The 24,728-nt window shown below is 28.7% G+C and overlaps 2 protein-coding genes and 1 pseudogene across 2 annotated transcripts; 1 reads left to right on the top strand and 2 right to left on the bottom strand.

The window, feature by feature from the left end:
* The first annotated feature begins 9,555 nt into the window (after positions 1-9,555).
* On the top strand, positions 9,556-12,699 carry LOC112692935 (annotated as a pseudogene).
* A 7,573-nt stretch (positions 12,700-20,272) lies between these two features.
* LOC112692934 (zinc finger MYM-type protein 1-like) lies at positions 20,273-22,075 on the bottom strand. Its single transcript, XM_025567756.1, has 2 exons — positions 21,229-22,075; positions 20,273-21,096 (listed from the first exon to the last, which is right to left on the bottom strand). Exons 1-2 carry the CDS (start codon positions 22,073-22,075, stop codon positions 20,273-20,275), a joined length of 1,671 nt encoding a protein of 556 aa, XP_025423541.1.
* A 338-nt stretch (positions 22,076-22,413) lies between these two features.
* LOC112692933 lies at positions 22,414-23,944 on the bottom strand. Its single transcript, XM_025567755.1, has 2 exons — positions 23,710-23,944; positions 22,414-22,782 (listed from the first exon to the last, which is right to left on the bottom strand). The coding sequence occupies exons 1-2, from the start codon at positions 23,791-23,793 to the stop codon at positions 22,414-22,416; spliced, it is 453 nt and encodes a 150-aa protein (XP_025423540.1). The 5' UTR covers positions 23,794-23,944.
* Positions 23,945-24,728: the final 784 nt, after the last annotated feature.

The following is a 24,728-nucleotide window of genomic DNA, read 5'->3' as shown; positions in this document are numbered from 1 at the left end:
TTTAACATAAATAATAAAATTTGGACTTTGAAAACTAAATATCACTGTTTGGAATGACGTAAACAAAATATAACTTTCTTTTACAACTTTTTTCGCTCTAGTAGACTGTCGCTTATGCCAATCAACAATGTCGCTTACACCAGTTATGCCATTAACAAATTTATTTCATGGCATTTACACTTAAATTTATAGAGGAAAAATTACTCATTTCGAATAAAGTAGTAATTTTAAACGTTGATAAATCTGATTTTTCTGAATTTTTTATAAAAAAAATATCATTTTGGCCAAAAATTTCGCTTACGCCTTTTACCAATTTGAGATCAATATGCAGCTCCTAATCAGTTAATGAATTTTATAGTGACGTTAAATTGATTTTTCTCCTAATCTAAATTCCAAAGATTAAAAATATACTTTTTGTAAAAATATTTGTTTTTAGTAAAAATAATCGGAATTACGAGTATAAGGAAGTGTTGAATAGTGCATTCAACTTCTACACATAATATAATGAACATCAAAGTAATGAATATAATTACTATATGGTATGTTTAAATATCAATTTCAACCCAAAATAGTAAATTATTTTTAACTAAATTAAGTAACTTCATTTTCTGATGAACCTTTAGTTAATAAAACAAATAAGTAACTTTTAACTTAAAACTTAATACGCTTTTCTCTAGACAAATTTTAAACTGAAAGAGTTACAAAAACGTGTTAACTTGACCAACCTTAAAGACAGCTTAGTATAATAATTTTATACTGAATGCAATCTATGACTTTTTCCCTTAATCGGGCGCGATTTACGTTTATCCGAGAGCAACGGGATTGTTGGTATAGCCCTCGGCCATTATAATATAGGCTATATAGGCCATTTATCCGCTTGGTTCATTGTAGGGATGACGGAAGCAGGGCCGTAGGAGATGGATATCTGAAACAGCGACGATGTATTTAAAGCGTGTGTCTGTGGGTGTGCTATCACGCGGTTCACTGTAATGGTTTTATGAGCACGCATAGACATGGCGTCGGGAAAACCCGACGGCGGTGATAGCGTTTAAATTGTATGTACTCGCAATCAAAAGGATTAGAAACCTTTAAACTATTAATACACGTACGCTCCTAGAAAGGGCTACCTCAAAGTTCGTCGAGCGTTTGTTCGCAAGTCGAAACTACAAACAACGCACGCAGGTATCACAAATTATTATGTTATTCAGTATCTAAAACCATGTGTATCACGCGGCACACTTTATGTAGGTACTACGATGGGTTTAAAGTTTATGATACAGTCTCATCCGTGGGGTCGCGAAAACCGTTGCCTACTTACACGAGCACGGATACCGTGAGATCATTTTATACCATTATAAATACAGAAAACTGAACAAAATTGTATACATTAGAAGACGGTATAGATGCTTAATAAGTAGGTTAATATGTAATATGAAGTTGTTGCATTTGAAACTTTTTTTTCTATTGTTCAGGTATATTGCTAAGTAGGTTAGATATAGGTTATATTCGTATAATATTGGTAAATAAACCATTTTATTGCTATTTTCAAGTGCAGCTTTGAGTATTTTTACAATAAAAATGTAATTTTTAAGTACAATTTTGGATATTTTTACTGCAATATTGCAGTTAGTTTTAATGCATTTTAGTACAAAAACTTTCGAGCCCTACTAACAAATTTCTGTATTTGTAGTATTTACATATTATCAAGAAGAAGTTAGAATCAATGTTATTATGTACTAAATTATCGATTTCCGTGTTCAAAAATGGTTCAACCTAGAGAAACGAGCTATTTGGAGTTATCGAGGAAGGAATGAGAGGGATGCAAAATAAAAGAAGGTATTCAATACTCACTTAGGATAAAAATGAATTGGTCGCTGCGCTCGCATAATATAAATTACGTGATATAAGTGTACCGATGTATGATAATTGTTTTGCGTGAAAACTGATCATCGAGTATCGATGAATTGCCCCCCCCCCCACTTATCAAATCAAGAGGAACAACGGACAACGGACACCACCTGTTCCCTTGGATTCACACCTCCTGTTCAACCAACATAAACAACTAACGTAATAATTATATAAAAGTCTATGGTTAGATCATCTAAAAGACTAATAAAAGCTGGACATAAATCGTATAAAAATGTGTAATAATACAGTAAATAAATGTATAAGGTATATTTTATATATATATTCACACACTTTCACATATGAAATGAATATTTTTAGTAGGTACATTGATTTGATGAATCTGATCATATTATTAGTATTATTATTATTATTATTATTATTATTCTATGGTAATTCGATTTTGTATATATCTTTAATATTCTATTATTAATCATTAATATACTATGAATAATAAATATAAACTAGATTGACAGCATATTCATAGAATGATCAAAAGTGACGCATTTTTGGATTATATTATCAGATCGATAGAAAGTTAAAAAAAAATATGATACGAATATTCTGTTCGAATAAGACGAACATTAATTTCATGTGCTACGAACGTTTTGGTCCTGGTTGGGAAGTGCAGCCGAGCACCATTATACCGCGCGTTGAGAGTATAAGAGTAATGAACCTGAACACGAACGAATAGGAATCGCTGTGCGCTCCTGTTACGACGTTCGTCTCACCGCTAACCGCCACCGGACGTGGGTTCCGCGGCGATGATGCTGACACATCGGTGGCACTTTACGGCTAAATAATTGCTCGCAGCTTTCGCGCAATCCGCGGTTTTGGGAACAGTCGGAACATCATTGCACTCCGATGCATTACATTAGAATAATCGAAATGCGCCCCGGTCAATTACGGGTAACGATCGAACCGCACTTGGGCAGAAAAAAAAATATATAACGAATTAATACCTTCACGACGAATACGGCGACATCGTTAGATTTCCTTTGATTTCTCTTTTTCGGAAAACGTTAGCGATTATAGTTCATACTTTTGAATCACATTTTGATTGTTTCGAACGTTTTCCATGGACCGAGTGCAGTTCGAATATTTTCAACCCAAGTGCATTACGACCAAATGCAATTACTCGACCTTGCCCTCGGTTCTGAAAGGTATTCCACCGACACTAAGTGTACCTTCGGGAATGTATTACTCGATATTGTTAGGCTTCTATGCACGTATAGGTAATTAATGTTATTATTATGTAGCTCTACCGCGACTGAAACAACTATAATATTTTCTATTAAATAATTTTTTGGCATTTTTAATTTGTAAAATGTAATACATACTAATACCTATAGTAATTTTTTTTTTTTTTTTTTTGATACCTATTTTAAATTAAAGTAGATATAGTAATAGAGATACTAGAAAATCGGCTTGGAGCAAAAACTCATTAACGGTACAAAGGCAATTTTATTGTTAGTAAATGACGTTTTATATATTGAAAACTTTCTTAAAATTTATTAATGTTTATTATATATTAATACATAATATTATTTATCCTATGATACAGAAACATATAATTATACTTTTATTGTTTTATATCACATAAACCTATTATCACAGAAAATATGAAATGTAATACGTCTGACTTCTTTGATTAAAGGATATGTTAACATACAAAGTACGTGGCATTAGTGTCCTCCATAGATAATTGAATGCAGTGGCGTACATTCGATCTTACTCTGGGGGAGGGGAGGGGGTTAACAAAAATAATCATTATCTTTTTTTTTTCGTTGTACAGATAAATAAGATAAATAACTGCTATAAACTAGTGTTGGGAAAAATCCGGATTTACCGAAGTTCGAAAATCCGGATTCATGAAATTCGAAATCCGGATTTCGGATTTTGAAGCATTAAATTAATATTTTTTTATGGATTCCTTATATTAAAGCCTTGATAAATACAGATTTTTTTTTTTTTGTAAAAAATTAATATATTTATAGGAAAACTTTACAGTACAGTGGAAGTATACTATCAAAGTCTACAATCTTAATTTACTACCATTTTTATGGTACTATAATTTTTATTTTTTAATAACTAAAACTTAATACTGTTCACAAAGTGAAGCGCAAAAATATGTATTACAATTTTAAAGTTCAAATAATTTTAGATTCTGAGTGGAACGATGAATGTTTTTTATTTAAAATAGAAAATGTTCGTTTTTTTTATATTAGAATTTATAACGACAAATTTTTATTTTCTGCTTTAGAATACAGAAATCTACAATGTGAAACCCAAATATTCGGATTTTCAAATCCGAAAATTCGAAATTCGGATTTGAAATCCGAAAATTCGAAATTTGGATTTGAAAATCCGAAATCCGGATTTTACAGCTTAAAATCCGAAATCCGAAATCCGGATTTTTCGGATTTTCGGAGAATCCGGATTTATTTCACACCACTACTATAAACAGTTATTATTTTATACAACTTTTTCACCAATTTACAGTTTACTTTTACATTACAGTAGATTAATAGCTATTGGAATATAAAAACAGCATACTTAACAAAACTTTTCAAACACCTATCAATATAATTATTTAATTATCATAATATTTGTATAGTTGTATTTTTTAAGTTCAAAGCGTAATAATGAAACTACGAATATATTACACGTCATCAATAATAAAACAATTTTTTTTTTTGGCCCTTGGATGGGTTTGAACCCGGAAACACTCCCCGTATGTACGCCACTGATTGAATGCCACCCATTGGTGGGTGATCGTACCACCAACCAACACATTCTTATAACGACCGTAGTGACAGGAATTGATTTTTCCTATATATTCCTCTGCAGGAGAATACCATGTCTATGAACTAGTAGACAATTTTATTGAAGTACTACCTAGTGAAAATTACTTAAAATATGTTCTATCCTTGATAACTATATGCACAGCTAATGACGTTACGTTATATCTTTAATCCTTTTGTACGTATCATGTTACACTAAGTGCAAGCCGCGTTGGCATGTGAGTGCATGTGAGTGTACGTCACCGAAACAAATAGTTGTAAGGAATACTTTTCCTAAACTTGTTTGGTCTTGTCGTCTGGTGTTGTATCCAAATATGGTTGTTAAGAGCACTGCGCAACCGTATACGGTTTTCTGGTTTGTACATTTTTACCCGAAAACAAAGGTGAACGCAGGAAAAAATGTTTGTGAGGAGAGAGAGAGTGTAAAATATGAAAAATGTTGATAGCATGCATTATTACTGATTATTTAATAAATATATATATATATATATTTTTTATTTGTAAGTATCATGGGAAACTTTGAAATAAATTAAACTAGTAAGTTAGATCATTTTTTTAAAATTTTCTTCTGATACTAGGGGAAGCGGGGTTCAACTCCTAATCTCCCCTGCATTCGCACTTGTCGGAGAAAAAATAAAAAAACATTTTCTCGTTATCTACATAGCCGGTGAACGAAATTATTATTATTGTTGTTGTATTTGTCGACTGCAAATATAGCGGAATACGTTGAGTGTATTGCACACGTACTGTATTGACACAGATAAAAAAAATTAAATACTGAAACCTATTTGAAAAAAGCAATATCACGTACATTCGCTCCGTAAGTCGACCGTTTTACGAGCGGCTTCGCAAAAACAGAAGTAATGCGTAGTGTTTCGAGTCTATATCAAGGCGTAAAGTCGCGTGTACTACGACACATTTTGTGTCCTTAGTGCAGTGGTTTTCAACCTGAGGGTCGCCAAAAATAATGGATGAAATGATTTTTTCATATTATTTAAAAAAAAACTAAGTAAATTATTTATTTTTGAAATTTTTAAGTGTTAATTAATCAAAATTATTTATCATGTAAATATTTTATCGGAAATTAAATCAATTTTTGATGAATAAAACAAATTTTTTTTTTGAAGGGGTCGTATTACACAAAAATATAAAATGGAGGGATGGCGATCCAAAAAAGGTTGAAAACCACCGTCTTAGTTTGTAAATGCAAACTAAACTTAGTGTAATGATATGCACCTTAGAAATTATATATTTTTAAAATGTAATGTATAACAAAATAATTATAATAATTGATAGTCATTAAGTATAAGAATAAGTCGTAAGTATTAAAGATAAGATATTACACACACACACATATCATATATATGGAGCATAGTTTTTATTTACAAGAAGAGACGCGTTCTTGTTATCATTTTGTATAAATGATCTAAGGCGAGTATTAAAGACTACGCAGATTGTCTATGCAAAAGAACACAATTAATTGTAAACGTTCCGTAACAATTTAAAATACGTGTATTAATATGTGTAAAAATAAGTTTAAATTAAATTATTAAAAGTGAGTAAAAAAAAAAAGTTTTTTTATTTTAAAGTACAAATTGGTTACCTTATCATATTCCTCAATCGTCAACCATGATTTACAACAAGCAGGTCAACACAATCATCGGAGAAGTAATATTAAATATTTATAATATAATAAGTAATGATTTAAAAAGACATATAAATATTTCCCACAGTAACTACTACAAGCCTAAACTTTTTAATTCATTTAGTAACTAGCTAATGTAATGAATCATTACATTAGTTAGTACAAAAAGTTGAGTGTTGTTTACGACATTTGAAAATGTGTAATAAATTCATTGAAATCAGTGGCGTGGCGAAGAGGGTCATCGAGAGGCAGTTGCCTCTGACTTTTCTTTTGAAGATGATAACCGGCCGAGAGTGGGTATCTAATAGCTAATGGATGTTATTTTAATTATTTAGTCATTAAATTTAAGACTGCTCGTATGACATTTTTAAAAAAGTAATAAAAACTCAATATTAAATGTTCATTTATAATAACCGACAGATCGTAAGCACGATTCGTAGGTACGTCGGTTGATAGATGGATGTTGGAAAAAAATACTTGACTCTGAAAATATTTGAGTTCACTGCGTCACTGATTGAAGCAATATAAACAGTTACTTATAAAGTTATAGGTAGGTATAACTAATATTGTAGAATCGGTTTACACTAAATAAAAAAAAAAAAAAACATAATTTTTATGATACATTTAAATCGATTTAGAGAAAGTATAGGGTCATATTTAACTACTGTTGGGTACAGTTCGATAAATGATGAGAATAATCTCAACTTTTTTAGAATAATTGAGACGGACAGGTATGTCTTCTTATCTTATTGTCTGGATTATTTTAGAACTGACCCATCGCTTTATCTGCCCTTTAACCTGATGACGACAAGCCATGAATTCACGCCGTCATGACCCAGTGTAGATACAGTTCATTTTAATCGGTTGTGCGATTTTATTAGTTTTATTAGTAGAATAGAAATGTGTTTTATTACTTGAAGAATTCAAATAACTAATTTCATTTTGTATATTTGTTCGATTTTTACTTTTTTGATCATATTTTTACACTCGCCAGGCTTTTAGTGCATACATGAGGTTTTTCGTAATACAGAACGTCAAATATTCCTGACCAATAATGTATGACGATTATTTTTACAAAACGGGAATAACCTGCAGACATGATACTTGATAGTAGTGTATAATATATATTTGGACTATAGATGGTAGCTCAGTAAATTTACCAAGTACACACATAGAAGTATCGGTGTTTATTTAGAAATTATTAAGATGTTGAAAATAAATAAGTTCAATTAAGAAATATTTGTATTATACATGACGACATTGACTCGTTAAATTAAGTAACATTATGTTACCTTTCTGTCACCCCGTCCTTTGTAGAGGACACTTTAATTTCACTAGCTTTACGGAAAACGTTATGATGTAACTATATTCAGTCATAGTGTACTCTCCAAAGGACTAGTAGATATTTCTTATTTTACCAGTTACGCCATCTATAATTATATTTTTTAACTAAATTTTTAATGTTAAATTTCGTTCTTCTGGCGCGAATAAATATTCAATGTTTACTCATTGTGGTTTCATCGTTTATCCTAATTTTGGTATTTACTGAGTGATATTGCATTTTTTTCATAATAAAATATATATTTCTGAATTCAATCAACGAGTCAGATACGAAAAAGTTTCATTCGAACGCAAGTTATACTTCATTAATAATACTTATACGTACTCTGTAGAGGACATCGCGATGCTACGGAGTATCCGTTTTACGTCTTCTCAATATTTTAATATTATTCGTAAATATCGACTTTAATTATTAGACAGTGATATTTTAAATTTACTGGAAAATGAAGATGACTCTGATATTGAGGAATTAGCTAATGAAGATGATTTGGATGATACTTATTGTCATAAGGATTTGAGATTATTTGAAGGTAGAAGTAGACATTATGCCTTATAACGCATGGGATTGATATAGCTGCAGTTAATTCGTGAGTGGAGTACAAAAAAGAAGCAAAATTCTTGAATTTCGACAGTACCTGTCTGAAGCATTAATATTATCAGGTAAATCATTTATAAAAAAAAAAAGAGGCCATCCTAGTAATAGTCCGTCCCCGTCTACTTCAACACCAAAAACTAAACAGCTAAGATCAATTAACGAAGTGAAATTCGATGATGTAGGGGACACACCAGTATTCCTGGATAAGAAAGAAGCTGGAAGATGTAAGAATTTAGGTTGTAAATCTAAAACGTATATAAGCTGTAAAAAATGCAACGTCAATCTATGAATAGCACGTAAGCAAAATTGTTTTGAATCATTTCATTCTAAATAAAATATGCTTTTAAATATATTTATTTAAATGTTGTTCATGTAATATTGTAATGTATTATAATTTTAATTTCATTAATTTTTAACTAACAATTTAAACATTTTCTTAATAAAACATTCTTAAATTATTATAAGCATTTAAATAATGTCGTATTTTTTTTATTTTACTTAGATAGATACCTTTATGTCATCTTGTTCTCTTGAGTGGACGTATTATATTTCAGGATCTGGCTGTCCGATCAGTTTGGGACCAACTTTAAATTTTTTAAAAATTAAGTTTAATTTAAAATTGTTAAAAAAAAATGGTTTTCTAAAAATAAAAATGTATGACCGAAAGGGTCAACAACACAAATGTTTAAATTACTCATAACTTATATTATTTTAAATATACGCTATGCTTAAATGTATGTATAATTAACTTATAATAATAAAAAAATATATTAATATGACATTTTAATATTATTAATTTGAACAATAATCTCTGGTTGAATCAACAGTCATGAATGTCATTTTGACCAGCATAATATATTTTAAAAAAAATGCATTTGATAACTACAATGATATTAAGTCAACGACGTGCAATAAGGTGAAAAATTTACTGGATGTCTACATTTAGCAACAATTTCCCGCTGTCGTCATTTTCCAAGATATTCAATATTTATAACTGCCGTTTGTGTATCATTGTTCGACGTTCATGCGTGTGTTTTATATAGGTAGTTTCTTTGTATTAAATAGTTTTATTACGTTTGATGTGCACTATATTAAGTACCTAACCGATGTTATTTAAAATTTTCAATTAATTTGTCTACGCGTTTTTTGCGATAGTCTCAACTACATATATGTTGTAAGTGTATATCAGTGATCAATAAACAAAATAATGTAAATTTGTTTTTTTTGTTAATTTCTATACATTTATATCTATTATAAATACGAATATGGATTTATTTCGAGAAAAAGTATGTGTTAAATTAACTATAATATATTTTAAAAGAATTCAATTATTATAGTGTAATTGAATGGTGTTTTAAACGAATACTTGGTATCCTGTAATATAGTTTCTATATCCGAATTCATTCGCACCGCAGACATCTACAGTAATGCAGCAGTCTATTGGAAAACATTTTGAAAGTACTGAAATTCAAGATATTTCAAATAATTATTATACAATCCTATCTACGCCTACAACGGCTACATCAACGTCTAAAAACGGTTTAAGAGAAAGACCATCGCCATTGGAACATAAGAAATATGATTTTTATAAACCAATGGGATGGACGCTTGAAGTAAGTTTCTTATTTAAATTCACACATCAGATAAGTTATATATTTTTTTAGTTAAATCAATTAAAAATAGTTAGCTTTTAATTTAATTAAAACTTTATCTTTAGGGTTTACAAAGACACTTGAATGTAACATAAATAAAATATTATAAGCTAATTTTTATTATTAATTTACTAACTTAATTAAGTACTTTACATTTTAAATAACTTTCCCAGGCTCATATATAACTATTTACATAAAATACCTTACATATTTTAAAGGCTTTCCATTTTCTTTATAGACATTATTAGTTTTAATATATACAACCAATGATGGCAGATATATTTTAGCTGATGCTCAACAAAATGATGGATCCTTATCTGATGATTCTCAGAATTTACTTACACATTTTTTGATAAATCATCTGTTTCAAGACAATAGCAAGTAAGAATATTTTTCATAACAATTAGTTCATGGACAATTTTTTTTATCGGGGTTGGGGTGTATAATATACCTAGTTACATAGGCGTGCGCACTGCACACATGAGAATCAAATACTGTAGGTACTTGAATGTTTTCTAAGGGCTATAAATCATGTTGCTGTTAATAAAATTGGAACAACACAAGATTATATTTGATTATAATATTTAGAGCTAAAAAAGGGTTAATTTTTGTATATAGAAACACTGATTTCATCAAATTGGAAACATACCTAATACTAATATACCTATTTAAATTAAATATGCTGTGATAATGTAATATAAATTGAACATTAAAAGTAGAATATAGTTTTATAACTTTTTATTTACTAAGAATAAAAAATAGTAAAGTGATATAAAAATCACATATTTAATAATACTAAATCTTGTGCTGAATCCAATACTTAATTCTGCACACGTCTATGGGCTATAATTATTTTCTATACTTCCAGTAAAGAAAGACATATGACCACAATATGGGTATAATATATATAATCATAAGTTGTATTGTTTGTTATTACAGAGGCACTGATCTATATTTTAGAAAAATTGCCAATTTAATAGTTGAAGTATTTCCTAAGGAGCAAAAGGTATAAATATTATAATATTAAAATAGTTCTTCAAATTACAAATTTATAAATATTAATCATTATTTTTAATTAATTCTTAGTAAAATAAATTAATAATATTATTTTTAGAACATTTACTTTATACCGGCCAAAACAGAAGGTGCACATCAAGCACGTACTAAAGGAAAATTAATCAAATGATGGAAAAATGTGACTAGGCGACTACGATCGGTTGGTATTTTATCTATAGTAAAAAAAAATTGCAACATTAAGCTCCACAACCAATAATTTCATTTTTTGGTAAATTTTTTTGAAGTAAACTAGTAAAATTAAAATAATTGATTTAGATTGAACACTGTTTCTTTGGTCACCATTTTTCTTTTTCTTTTTCATAGAAGATATTCATGCTGCTAAGTAATGATTGGCAAATTATGGGTTAACTGCTAGTTTTGAAGTTGTTTTATCTAAGTGGTAACATACATCAGAGTTGAGAAAAAATAAAATTTTGAATTCCAACAGTCAATGATTATCAGATATTTTTGAATCGTGGCCTGTTCTTCAAGGTCCAAGAGAATTGGTATGTTTATCTATTTTTATTTATTCTTAAATAAGAAGATATAAATTACCTAGAATAAGAAATTTTTTTATAATAAATATAAAAAAAAAAAAATGTTTATTTCCAGATTATTAATGACTTTGAATTATGTTACTCGAACACTTCTTCGCATGAACAATTTAAAGATTCGAACTGTTTCTTGAATAGTTGGAATATATTTACTGCTAAGCTTTTAAAAGTTAGGAGAAGTTCTATCAAAGACAAATATGTCCGTAATCTCTTATTGGTATTAGATTTTGCTGAACTAAATGGAAGTATGTATAACAATTTATTTATATTAAACCACAACTGATTTTTTACAACTTCAGCTCAAATTTCTAATTTTGTATTTTCTGAACATTTCTTATCTGAAATATAAAATTATACTACTGTAGAATGTAAGTGTACTACTATACAAAATGTATACAAATACCAGCTACTCTAGTTTTACATACATATTTTTATATTTAATAATAATTTACTATTTGTATGTTGGTTCTATGAAATTGAATTATCAATAAAATCTTGAAGGCCCAATCAAAAATAACAAAATTTTATTATTGTATGTATTTATAATTACTTACCAAACTATGTTTTACTCATTACATTGAATTTTATTTGTTTTTTAGATGTAAAAACAACAAATTCTTTCAAATTACTTTTGCTTCCCTATTTAATTATAACCAAAACTCTTACATGCAATATAACCCTAAACGGAAAAAATAAATCTTGAAAGCCATCCTTATTGGAATCTGCTTCAGCATTTTCTTATTTTTTTACAGTCAGTATAGTTGTTCTATACAATTTTACATTAATTTATTCTAATAATAACTTTCAATTTGAATATAATCTCATTGAACTTCAAGAAGGCATTGAAAAAAGGCGTTCAAAGTACAGTCAACAAGGATCCACTATACAATCTTACATAACCATTTGTGGGAAAGATTATAACTCAATTGATACATATTATATTAGGGTAAATCAAAAGTTATGGTCGTTCGATTGTTCCGTTAAAGTTTTAGAGGTTTGTTTTAAATCTTATTTTGTTTTCAATTGTTCCTATCCCAAGGAATGTTATGACCCTTGGATAGTGATTCAACAAGAGTTATTTAAACTTGTAACTGTTTATGATAGATCAACTACAACTTCAGTTATCAGTAAGCTACAATCATTATAGAAAATAAAACATTTTCATTTATTAATTAATTAACTGTAATATTAACATACGTAATTATAAAGTACTAATTATATAATAACAATGACAGAAAAATATTTACTTTAAACATTATATTTATTACATTTTGAGATTTAAATTAATAAAAGTAAAATTAAAAATGTATTGCTGCTCGTTATGTAATTCAAAATGTTCATTGATTAATGAATTTATTTTGTATTTGAAAATCCATTAAACATTTAATACTCAATATACACATGTAATCAAGAAGGATGTGTGAGAGATTTTCAAGGTCTGAAAAATTTAAAAAGCATTTAATGGTAGTTCATTCCCAGAATATTGAAACAATTAATCTGGATATTCCAGTATTACAATTAACCAATGATTTAAATAAATCTTCATTCGAGCATGAATCAAATCATATTTTTAGTACAGCTAATATAACTTCTAGTATGACTTATAATGATATAATTATTAATTGTGTATTAGAATTTATAACCAGTTTGTACACAAAACCAACTGTAACAGAAATCCTAATATCTACAACAAATAAGAGAGGGAGTATCCTTGTTATTTTCCGGTGAGCTTATTTTACATTTAAAAAACAAAGTCATGTCTCTTTTAGAAGTGTGCAGTGCTTCAAATAAAAATTATGTCAATGTTTAATAATTTGGAAAATCCTTTTTTAAACTTTAAAATGGAGTATCAACGAATAAAATATTTTGAGTCTAATAATTTAATTTTTAAATCTAAAACAATAATATTGGGCTTTACTCCTGAAAAAAAAAATGTTTCAGGCATAAATAAACAAATAATAGTACCAGTCCAATGGAATTTATTACCCATTAAACAAAATTTAAAACCGTTCTTTGAACTTCCGGGAGTTTATAATACAGCCTTAGAGTATACTGAAAATGCTACGAAACAAAAATATATTCTTACATCATTTTTAAATAGTAGTACTTGAAAGTCGATTAAGTGTAATTTTTTTGATAAAATAGTTATTCCTATTCTCCTTTACTACAACGACGCTGAAATGGGAAATTCATTAGGATCACATTCAGAAGTTCATAAAATGGGATGTGTATACTATACGGTACCTGCTTTTCCACTAGAATATTTATCGTCCTTGGATAACATATTTCCCGCCTTTTTATTTCATTCTTCTGACCGAGGAAGTTCAAAGTTTAATAATAAAACTATTTTTGCTTCTCTAATTAAAGTATTAATAGATTTTCAAGAAAACTGAATATTTATTTCAGTAAATTCAGTGAATATTCAGGTATATTTTATTCTTGAATTAGTGTTGAGGGATAACTTTGGTCTCAATTCTATCCTTGGTTTTGTAGAAAACTTTTTAGCAAATTATTATTGTATATAATAAAACAAGCCTTCCAAAAATGCTCTATGAAAGAACTGAATATCTTAGAAATGCCGAAAATTATAAATTAGATCTCCTAAAAGCCAATGTTTCTGAAACAGGTATATGTGAACTTTGTGTATTCAATAAAATTCCCAATTATCACGTTACTGTGAATAGTGTACCTATGTGATTTTATGCATGATATTACAGAAGAAGTCGCTCGTTATGATATAGCTTTAATCATAAAAATAAATTAACACACCTAATAAAAGATAAATATTTTACTTTAGAATGTTTAAATAATCTTATTATGTTATTTGAATATGGTTTCTCTGAAAAAAAAAATTCACTACTTGCAATTAACCAAAATAATTTGAATAATGGTTGTATAATTATGTCATCTTCAGAGATGCTTTGTCTAGTTCGATATTTCGAATTAATTGCTGGTAAGCTGATTCCCGTTAAAACTGAAATTTGGGAATTATATTTAATGTTACGCCAAATAGTTGATATTTGCTGTCCGAAAAAAATTTAACCAGAATGTTCTTATTTATGAAACAATATAGTTGCTGAATATAATCAGCTATATTTATTATTATTTCAAAGTACTCTAAAACAAAAATTTCACTTTCTAACCCATTATGGCAGTCTTTTAATTAAAAACGGGCCTTTGATATTGACTTCTTCAATACGCTTTGAAGCAAAATATAATATTTTAAAAGCTTTTTCAAATTCAATACCATGTCGAATTAACCTTGGTTATACCCTTACAAATAAGCTTCAATTGCAAATGATGAATCGATATTTTACACAAACTGGTTTAAGACTAGATTTAAAATTAGGTCAAAGTTGTATTATTTCCACAACTGTTAAAATACAGTCTAGTTTTTTAAAGCAATTACCTATTGAATTAAAATCATTTGTATCATGGATGGTTTTTAAAGGTGATTCTATAGAGTTGGTATAGTTTTAGTATTAGGAGTAACATTAGACAATTGTATATTTGAAAAAATAATAAAAATTGTAATAGGTAGGTACATCAATGATACCATATATAATATTTATTCCATTAATAACTATTGGTTTAGACAGGCATTTTCATGCTTATCAAGTAGAATTAAATTCTGGATTGTAACTTTTTGGTAGTTACTTAACTAATTTACCAGATCCAACTCTTACTGTTATTAGAACTTTAGCTAATGGAACTCTCTTTGTATCATTAAAATATGTATTATAATTTATTATGTATTATGTATTAATCACAATAAATTTTTACCTATCTGTATATTTTAACTATAATGTATTGTTTTGCATATTTATATTAATATATAGTTGATATATTACCTATTTATTTAATTGTACTTGTGGCATCAATAAAAGTTTAATTTGTATATAAAACTGAAAAAATTGTTCATTTATTTACCTTATATTATGTATACCTACACATAGCATAAATGAAAAATGTCAAAAATCTTATTTGTAATTATTCAAACCATTTAAATTATGGCTTGGTAAACTTCAAGTCGATATTAGCCATTCCAGTTACTTATTAAAATTTAAACTGTGGTATTTATTCAAAATTAATGGTAAACATGGGCGTAATTAGGATTTAACAATTTCAGGGTTTAGAGTCCTAAAAAACCAAAGTTAAAAATAACTTAAAAAAAGTCTAAATGAGGCTAAAAAGTTAGCAACTTAGAAGCAAATTAGAATTTGGCAGTTTCTGATTATATAAATGTTAGTAAATTGAAAAAATATTTAAATTTATTATTAATTATATATATATTAAATAATATTATATTATTAAACATATTTATTGTCCATGTTTATTTTTGTTACGATAATAGAAAAGTTAAACAAAACAGTGAAACGCAAGATATTATCAGATCAATATTGAAACTATGTTGAATATTTTATCACTCTTGTTCGTCTAATAGTTAATTAGATTACAATTCTTAAAAGTGATACGTCAAGACTTTCTGTAGCACCAGAAGCTTTGAATGAAATCAAACAACATTTTATAACCACAGACTTCTATACTACACTAGATAAGTAACTACTATATAATTTACATGGCTATGAGTGAAGCTGATAAAGTGAACAGCCGCCATTTTGTCGGTTGGCAACAAAATCTATTATTCTATATGCATCAAACACTTATTTCCTTGATATTTCTTTATTAAATCAGATTTAAATAATGTGAAAATTTAAGGATTAAACCAAATATAATTAAGAAAAAAGAAAACAATGTTTATCACAAATATATACATATTAGTTTATTATTAAAACATACACAGTACACAATATACACAGTATACACAGTATACACATATACAATCACATATTACTAAATAATACTAATTTGGTCAATTGTCGCCGTTTACTAACAATAGAAGACGTTTTTGATTTGGCAACATGATGTAGACATATTTTTAAATATTCCTTACAGATTAGTGTTACTAAATCTAATCTATGATTTTCTAAAAATGAATGATCGGAACATGTCATTGTAAGATATTGAAATTATAATCATAATTTTTGGTTGAAATCATTATTTTTGCAGATAAACCAGATATATAAGAAGTAAAATTGTTAGTTAGTTTGATTAAAGAATTTCCAATATATTTAATTAATTTCATAACATTTTTTTAACTCTTTAATAACCCACCTCCATTTTTCACACCAGTCAATACAGAATAGACATGTTTATGACTATAGTTATGTTCACTTGATTGTTCTATAAGATTGTCTACACATGTTGAACAATCAATTATTTTAAGTGACTTTCTAACAATAAAACCAGTAATATAATAAAAAATATTATCCTTAATAATTCTGGATTGGTCAGTCTCATCTATCAAAAAATCTGAAAGATTTGATTCTTCTTCATATTCAGTGTTTAATAAATCATCAGAATTTCTTTTTGACCAGCATAGTTCAAATATACTTTCAACACTACTATTGTGCATTTCAATACAGTTAGCAGCGTAAGATGAAGAGATGGAATTTTTAAAAAACAACTGTTTCATAGATGATTTAAATTCTATTACATTAGGGTTATTATTATTACCAAAACGCTGACGAATTTTAGAGAAAAATATATCTAAATGGTCCTGAGAAAATTTATAGCTTAAAATATATTTGTACGAGTGAAAAACAATTTTCTATTAAATAATAAATAATCAATTTTAAAAGAATATTCAATATAATGCTGCACAGGACTAAATGTAACGTTCAATGTTTTGCCAACTGACAAAATGGCGGAAACTGATAAGCCAAGCTTCAGTAAATATCGACAATACCTTGTATAGTTAGTATAGAAGTCTGTGTTTATAACTCATATTCCAATTTCCCCATTAGGTACTTGAAATGGAAGAAACAATATTGCTAAATAAGATTGATGAACGTTATAACATGACTATACATCCAATCAATTTTCATATTTTATTAAACATACTACTCATACTTATACATATTTAACTATAATATTTGAGATTCTATGGATAAGTGTCCAGTGGTAGTACTGGTTAGCCGAGTTATAAACATGTTATTATGATCGTAATAAATTAGTAAAAAAAAAAGTATACACTATTATAAAAATTTAAGTAAATTTCCGTAAAATTTGCCGAATATTTTCTACGGTAAAATTCCCATCACTAATTTGAACTAATAAGTACCATGAATAAAGGTGCCCAAACAATAAGGTTTTCATTTTCACAGTAAAAACGGTCGGTCAGAACGGAAGTGTGAGAGAAAAATCTGACGTTGAAACACGAAGGTTTTTATTTCTATCGAGCCTTGATTTTAAACACGGTGGGTTTACCTTTTGTCATTTCAAATTGTAATGTGTGAGTTTCCCGATATAAAACCGATATGTTTATTTTCATGGGGAGAAATTGCTTCCCTTAACGGTATTTTTCTTTAAGGAGTTACCAAGTTCAATCACTCAAAGCGAGTATGCTAATCCATTCTTAAAAAATTAAACCAATCTCCGGAATCTAACTTCAGCTCGTTCAATAAATTGATATGAGAAATCTTTTCTCTTTTTAACAACCGCTCTAAACGGAACATTCCATAGTATTTATCTTTGATAAAACAGCACTTACCACAGTCACTGCTATCAATTGCGTCGAACTTATGACGTACAAAAAAAAAAAAATTGCAATATCTAAGATGAAATAAACTTAATAAAAACTGAAGTACGACTCGATTTTAAAACAAATTCAACCAATAGACGATACACTACGATGTAAACGTAACTATGAAAACCTACCTGTTTAACTGTGACCATGAAAACCGTAATGTTTCATCGTAGCGTGTGGCCCCCTTAACATATTATTGCGATATCGTAACTAAATTTTTATTTATGCATATTTTGAATAGTTCCGTACTACCTATTTCTGTATGCGGTATTGGGTTATGTTTGTGCGGTAATGGAAAGCGCCGTTAATTACAGTCTAAGTATATTTTTCGATTTTTTAGAGCATAAACATTCACTCCCTAGTTATTACATTGGTTGTTGCCGCGTTTTTTTTTTTTTGAGTATAATATAATTTTGTAATTAATACAATCCACATTTATTTTTTTTTTAATATTTTATATCCGGCGCCAGTTGACGCGTGGTCACCCCGATCAATTTTGGACTCAGGACCTCACTCAAACAACTACCAAGCAATGGCGCCGACTTGTATTTTATTTAATGGGGAAGAGTATAAATATTTGTTAATGCCACCACCAAAAAATTAGAGTAAAATAATGACAAGTTACATGATTGAATGATTATATTGTAAATTTAATCATCATAAAGTCGCTCGCTTCGCTCGCAATTTATCACTCCAATTTCATCTATTAAATAGGTACTATTCAGCAGTGACGTATCAAGAGGAGGGTAGGAGGTTATAACCGACAGCTCGCACTGCTAAGTCTATTTTAGAATACGGTTGTATTTATTGATAAATGTGCCGCTTAAAACAGCACATAATAATAATAATATAAATTATAATCGAGTAAAATGCCTGATATTTTATAATAAATCAATAATCATACAGACTGAAAATGATAATTATAAAATAAATATTAATTATTACACATTTACCTTACTTATTGCTTACCTACTTCATAGTGGTTTAAGAAAAAAACATTTAATATCAATTTGAAGCGTGTATAAATATAGGTTTAATTATTTAAATATTAAATACGTTATTAAAATTAAAGAAATGTAAAACAAAAAAACAGTTTATTTTATTTTTTAAACAACTTTAATTTAAAAAGATTTTTCAAAAAATTTTCACGGGGCTATTGATAATTTAAGTAACTATCTTAAAATGTTTAAAATATGTATTCGCATGTTGTATAATCACTTTTAAACACTGAGAACCGAAAGACGTTTAGTTTCATCATGTGTGCAAAGTAGATATAAATGACAATGTATGTATTTATACTTGATATGGTATAAAGACATGCATTGATGGGCGAATTGCTCAATCGCATCATAGTATACTACCATCTACAGATCGAGTGTCACTTAATTTGTACATTCCTAAGATTTACTAACTAGAGTGTAAATGTATCTACCTAACCCACCCCATACCCACCCAAACTCCAGACACCCACCACCATAGTTAAATTAAGGGGCGAACTGCCCCATAAAAGTACGTGTTCGGCACCACTGCTACCAAGTACGTCATAGCTACGAACATTTACATAACATTTAGTTTACGAAAAACAGAACATTTTAGGCCCTGGTAGGTACGACGTTGTACTTAGAAATAAACATTACTTAAGTTGACGCGGAGGCTTTTTAATCGAACTTCACATTTTTCACGTGTCAGTTTAACCTACATCACACAATTGTAACGCGACGCGTGTATGAGAACAGCATAAAATATTTACGCGGTGTGTACATTGTACCCTTGCATCAGTGACGTAACTACACCGAAGGATGGGAGTGTCGCTAAGGACAGGACCGGATTAAGAGTTTATCGGGCCTGGAGCCCAGTAGTCCAAAGGGCCCTTAATTCATACACTATTAATTACCAATAACTGAATTTTATTTCTTTAAAAAAATGATACAAATTAATTGATTGTAGGTACAGATATATCTTTTTTAATCTTTAAATATTAGTTAATTTTCGTTACATACAAATATACAACATTATTGTTTAAATGTCAAAATAAAAATAAAATATTTTAAAATTAACTTTATTAGGTACCTTATTTTCTTTTCTTTTTTTGAAACTCCACAATTATTTCATCTGTATTTATTTCTTTAAGTAGAGACCTCTCAATGGCCATTAATGATAAAGCGTTCAAGCGTGGATTTTTCATGGTAGACCTCAATTCGTTCTTCACTCTTTTCAATTTTGAAAATGCTCTTTCTGCGCTGCAATTGGCAACTGGAAGACATAAATACAATCTATACGCTACTTCCACATTGGGAAACACTGAATTGAGTTTATTATCGTGTATAATTTGAAGACATTTTAGTGCTGATGGCATTTTAATTTTTCCTTCTTCATCTTGCTCATCAACTAATTTGGTAAAATGTATCATTTCTTCGGGAAAAATGTCACAATCAAGGTCGTCTGGATATATTTTACCAAGATTTTTTGCCATATCTACGATTTCTTTCTCAGTCATAGATTTAAAATAAGTAAGAAATCCAAACTTTCTATCTAAATCGTTATATTGTTCAAGTCTTTTTAGCAGGCATATATCTAATTTGTCCATTATAACTATAAATGTTTCAACTCTAAACTTCTCCTGCCCAGAAAAAGTGGTCTCTTCTTCGTTTCGAATCATTTCATCTGGAGTTAATTTACGAATTATTTTTCTTTTTTTTTCAGTATTATACTTTTTAGAAATAACTTTAGAAAGAGATAATGCCACTTTTTCTATATCATTGAAATTGTTTCTTATTGAACCAATATACTCCCGTAAAAATTTTAAAAGCTTAACAGCGACTGATAAATCAAGTGACTTCTCTTGTAATTTAACACTAGTTTTGTCAAATCTTTCTAAAATTCTGTTCCATAGTACTGTCATGAAAGCAATATCAAGTAATGTCATTTTGTTAATTATATTTTGTGCTTCGTTTCGTGCATCTTTTTTTATTTCCGTATTTTCACTTAAATATTTTAAACGATTAAGTATGATATTATAATTCTCACAAAGTACTTTAGTAGAGTGTGCTCTAGATGACCATCGTGTTTCACTCAAACTCTTTAAGACTACAGTTCTCCCATCAATTCTTTTTAAATCACCACAAATTGTTTCCCATCGATATGTAGAGGCTGAACAAAATGTATATAAATGTTGAACAAACTCAAAAAATACGGATGCAGCTGAACAATTGTCAACTGCATTGTTTCCAACTAAATTTAACGAATGTGCAGTACATGGAATAAAATCCATATACTTATTAGACTTCTTCAAATGCACCTGTACTCCTTCAAACTTCCCAGACATATTTGAAGCATTGTCATACGATTGGCCCCTTGCATCCAATATATTCAAATCAAGTTCTTCAAGTTTTTTCAAAATAGCTTGAGCAATATTTTTTCCAGAATGACCAACAGCAGGTTCAACACATAAGAAACGTTCATGAACTTCTACGGAATCATATATCTTGACGTATCGTAAAATAATAGCTAGTTGATCAATATGAGAAGTGTCACGAGATGAGTCAACAACTATAGAAAAATATTTAGCACATTTTACTTCTTTTGTTATCATCTTCAAAAGCTTATTTCCCATTATTAAAACACATTCTTCATAAATCGTTGAAGATAAATAAGATTTTTTACCTCTACCTTTATTTGAATTTTCATTTAAATGTTTAGCTATAAATGGGTCAAATTTTGATAAGTACTCAAGAGTAACTAAAAAATTTCCATTTTGCTCATCGCCGAAATTTTCACTATCACCTCTTAATGCGAGACCTCTTCCACAAAGATATCTTAACGTTTCAAATACTCTACGTAAAACTTCTCGCCAGTAAAATATCTGTTGCTCCATTAATAATTTATGCTGTGAATCTATTGTCAACGTCTTTGATGTACAGGTACGTGATATCCATATTCTAAGTGATTCTAAATGAATAACACTTCGTTCGTGTTTATTAATATCTCTTTGTCCGTGAGGCCAGTCACTATATCTAGAACTAAACTTGTCCTGAGGATTCCCAAAAAGAATACAATAAAACCAAAATATATTCCCAGTTGATGGAGAATATATAAGCCACTTTCTATTTACAGTTTCCCCATTTTTTGTAGTGAAATAAAAAAAATTTGGGGAACAAGTTCTAGTTTTATTATCATGTTTTTGTACACGGCTAGAAGCGGTAAAATCATTATTTAAATTTTGGTTGGGAGTAATCTACTTCTATGTATCCAGTATTGTACAGCTTGATTTTTTTTGTTGGGCCATAAAGCTGGATTGGATGACCAACTATTAACATCAGTTATATGTGTAACAGTAGTAGATGGTGTGGAGGTTTCAGAATTAATCGCCGTAGTTGGTTTATTAATATTATTTAACAAATTTTCATTTTCTATATTTTGAATGCATGTTTTTACATAAGCATTAGAAGTTTCTCCGGGATGCGAATCATTGCCCAAGTTTTGCCCAGGATTTATGTTCAGTTGAACGGATTGAAGATTATGTGCACATGATTCGTTCATTTCAAAACCAGATTTCGAAAAAAAAGAAGTTAATTTAGGGACCTGTAGAAAATATATATTTTAAATTATATTATGTACTAACTACTAACTACTAAATATCTACCTTAAAATAAATTAATACTTGTTGGCATTATAGGAGTAGCAAAATTATAGACACACTTTTATTTTTATAAGAAATAATAATCAAATCTAAAAACTGAAAAAGTGCTACCTACATTTTAATTTTTATTTGCCAGTCTTGTAATGTAGATATTTTAAATATATAAATAAAGTATTTGAATTAATATTTCATAGGTATTTGTTGTAGTAGAATTAAAAAATACATTTATCTAAATACTTCAAATTATAATTTTTTACAATAAGTTAAAATTTTAATTACTTTCATTCAATCAAAATAAATTTTAAAATATATTGAGTAGCGTAATTTTAAATGTACTTAATTTTGAGTTTTATATTATTTTATGTCTAGTGAATTGACAGACAGAGATTTATATATATATTATATAACATGTATTATGCGGGACAAAACTACAATAGTAAACGTATGTCGATAAATCCGTAACCGCATGCAGATGATAATTTCCCGTAGTCCCGTATGAATATGATATTATATTTATATTATGATATATTATTATTATTAATTATTGTATTATTTTTATTTACTCTTATACATTATATTATTATCTTATTAATTATGTTATTATTTATATTATATTTCCAATTTTGGCAGTAAATATTTTCATTTTTTTGTAACACCAATTGTTAGGCATATAATATAGAAACTAGTTTTAGTGATAAAATAAAAAATTAAATAAAGGTAATAGATAGCGAATTAACGACTAAATAAAAACTGCGAGTTAAAACTTAAAACATAAATATTTCAGTATACAATTTACTGATACGCCATGATACATTATGTATCATACATGGGATAGTAATTAATATCTTTTAAATAGCCAATAGACTTACCTTATTTAGTAATATTTTCATATTTTCTTCTTTTTCTTTTTTAAGCTTTCGCTTAACGGCTCCACTAGCACATTTTTGTGACATTTTCGTAACAAGTATGAAATATCAAATAATGTGTACCTATCTACGTACTACGTGCCAATTGTTACACTGTTTACAGTTAAATCGTAAATGATGGTCGACGATCGACGCTCATATGTTTCTAGGAAATACAATCTAAATATAGTCATAAATGAATTCAAATCAAATCTACAGATAACAAAATATTGTCGTAATAACGTAATGTCCTAGACGGTTCGGTGAATGCAAACAAATTATATTTTATCATACTATTTTTATATTAAGTATAATATAATATCATAAGGTCCTATTATTCCAAACCGATATTACTGCTCGCACGTAAGCAGGTGGTAGCTAGCACACTGCGTAATACCATTGATTATACTAGTATTTATAATCAATGGTAATTCATATAGTAAAAATACGAAAATTTTATCAAAATAAAATTTAAACTTAAATTATTTTGAACTTGGCCTGAAATAAAAGGCCCCTTCGGGGCCTTTAATATTTCAGTGCCTGGAGCCCGGGCTCCCAGGCTCCGTGCTTAATCCGGCCCAGGCTAAGGATGCCGCTATTTCGTTTTTACTGGTGCTGCGGAAGGACATGGAACATACTGTGTTGCGTTATTCAAACAGCTAATTAACACGAGTGCTATGAAATCGGGATAAACATTTCCTGGGCCGATCCGAGGGATTTAGCAACTCTTAGCGATTTTGAACCGCAATAAAATGTCATCTTTTGAATTATTTTAATGTATTAAATTTGTTGGGGGGGGGAAGTGTAATACCATATACAAGAATCATTTCACACATTAATTTACACATGCATTTTTCGTTTTTCAATTGTGATTATAGTGAGTCTGTTGCGTGGGCACGGGTCACTCGTCCACGAAATGACATGTTGGTTTTAATTACGGTTAAATATTTAAGTATTAACGTAGTAGATAAATGGCAGAGGAC

This window comes from Sipha flava, unplaced genomic scaffold (genome assembly GCF_003268045.1).
Source record: "Sipha flava isolate LNK unplaced genomic scaffold, YSA_version1 79_pilon_pilon, whole genome shotgun sequence".
NCBI classification, from domain to species: domain Eukaryota; kingdom Metazoa; phylum Arthropoda; class Insecta; order Hemiptera; family Aphididae; genus Sipha; species Sipha flava.
The sequence above is the reverse complement of the archived record's forward strand: the minus strand, read 5'-3'. Positions and strand labels throughout refer to the sequence as shown.

Coding starts and splice junctions, on each gene's coding strand:
- LOC112692933 (XM_025567755.1), bottom strand. CDS start 23,793: ATGTCACAAAAATGTGCTAGTGGAGCCGTTAAGCGAAAGCTTAAAAAA. Junction 22,783..23,709: donor TGAAAATATTACTAAATAAG/GTAAGTCTATTG, acceptor TATTTTCTACAG/GTCCCTAAATTAACTTCTTT.
- LOC112692934 (XM_025567756.1), bottom strand. CDS start 22,075: ATGGAGCAACAGATATTTTACTGGCGAGAAGTTTTACGTAGAGTATTT. Junction 21,097..21,228: donor ACACTCTACTAAAGTACTTT/GTGAGAATTATA, acceptor CTTTCATGACAG/TACTATGGAACAGAATTTTA.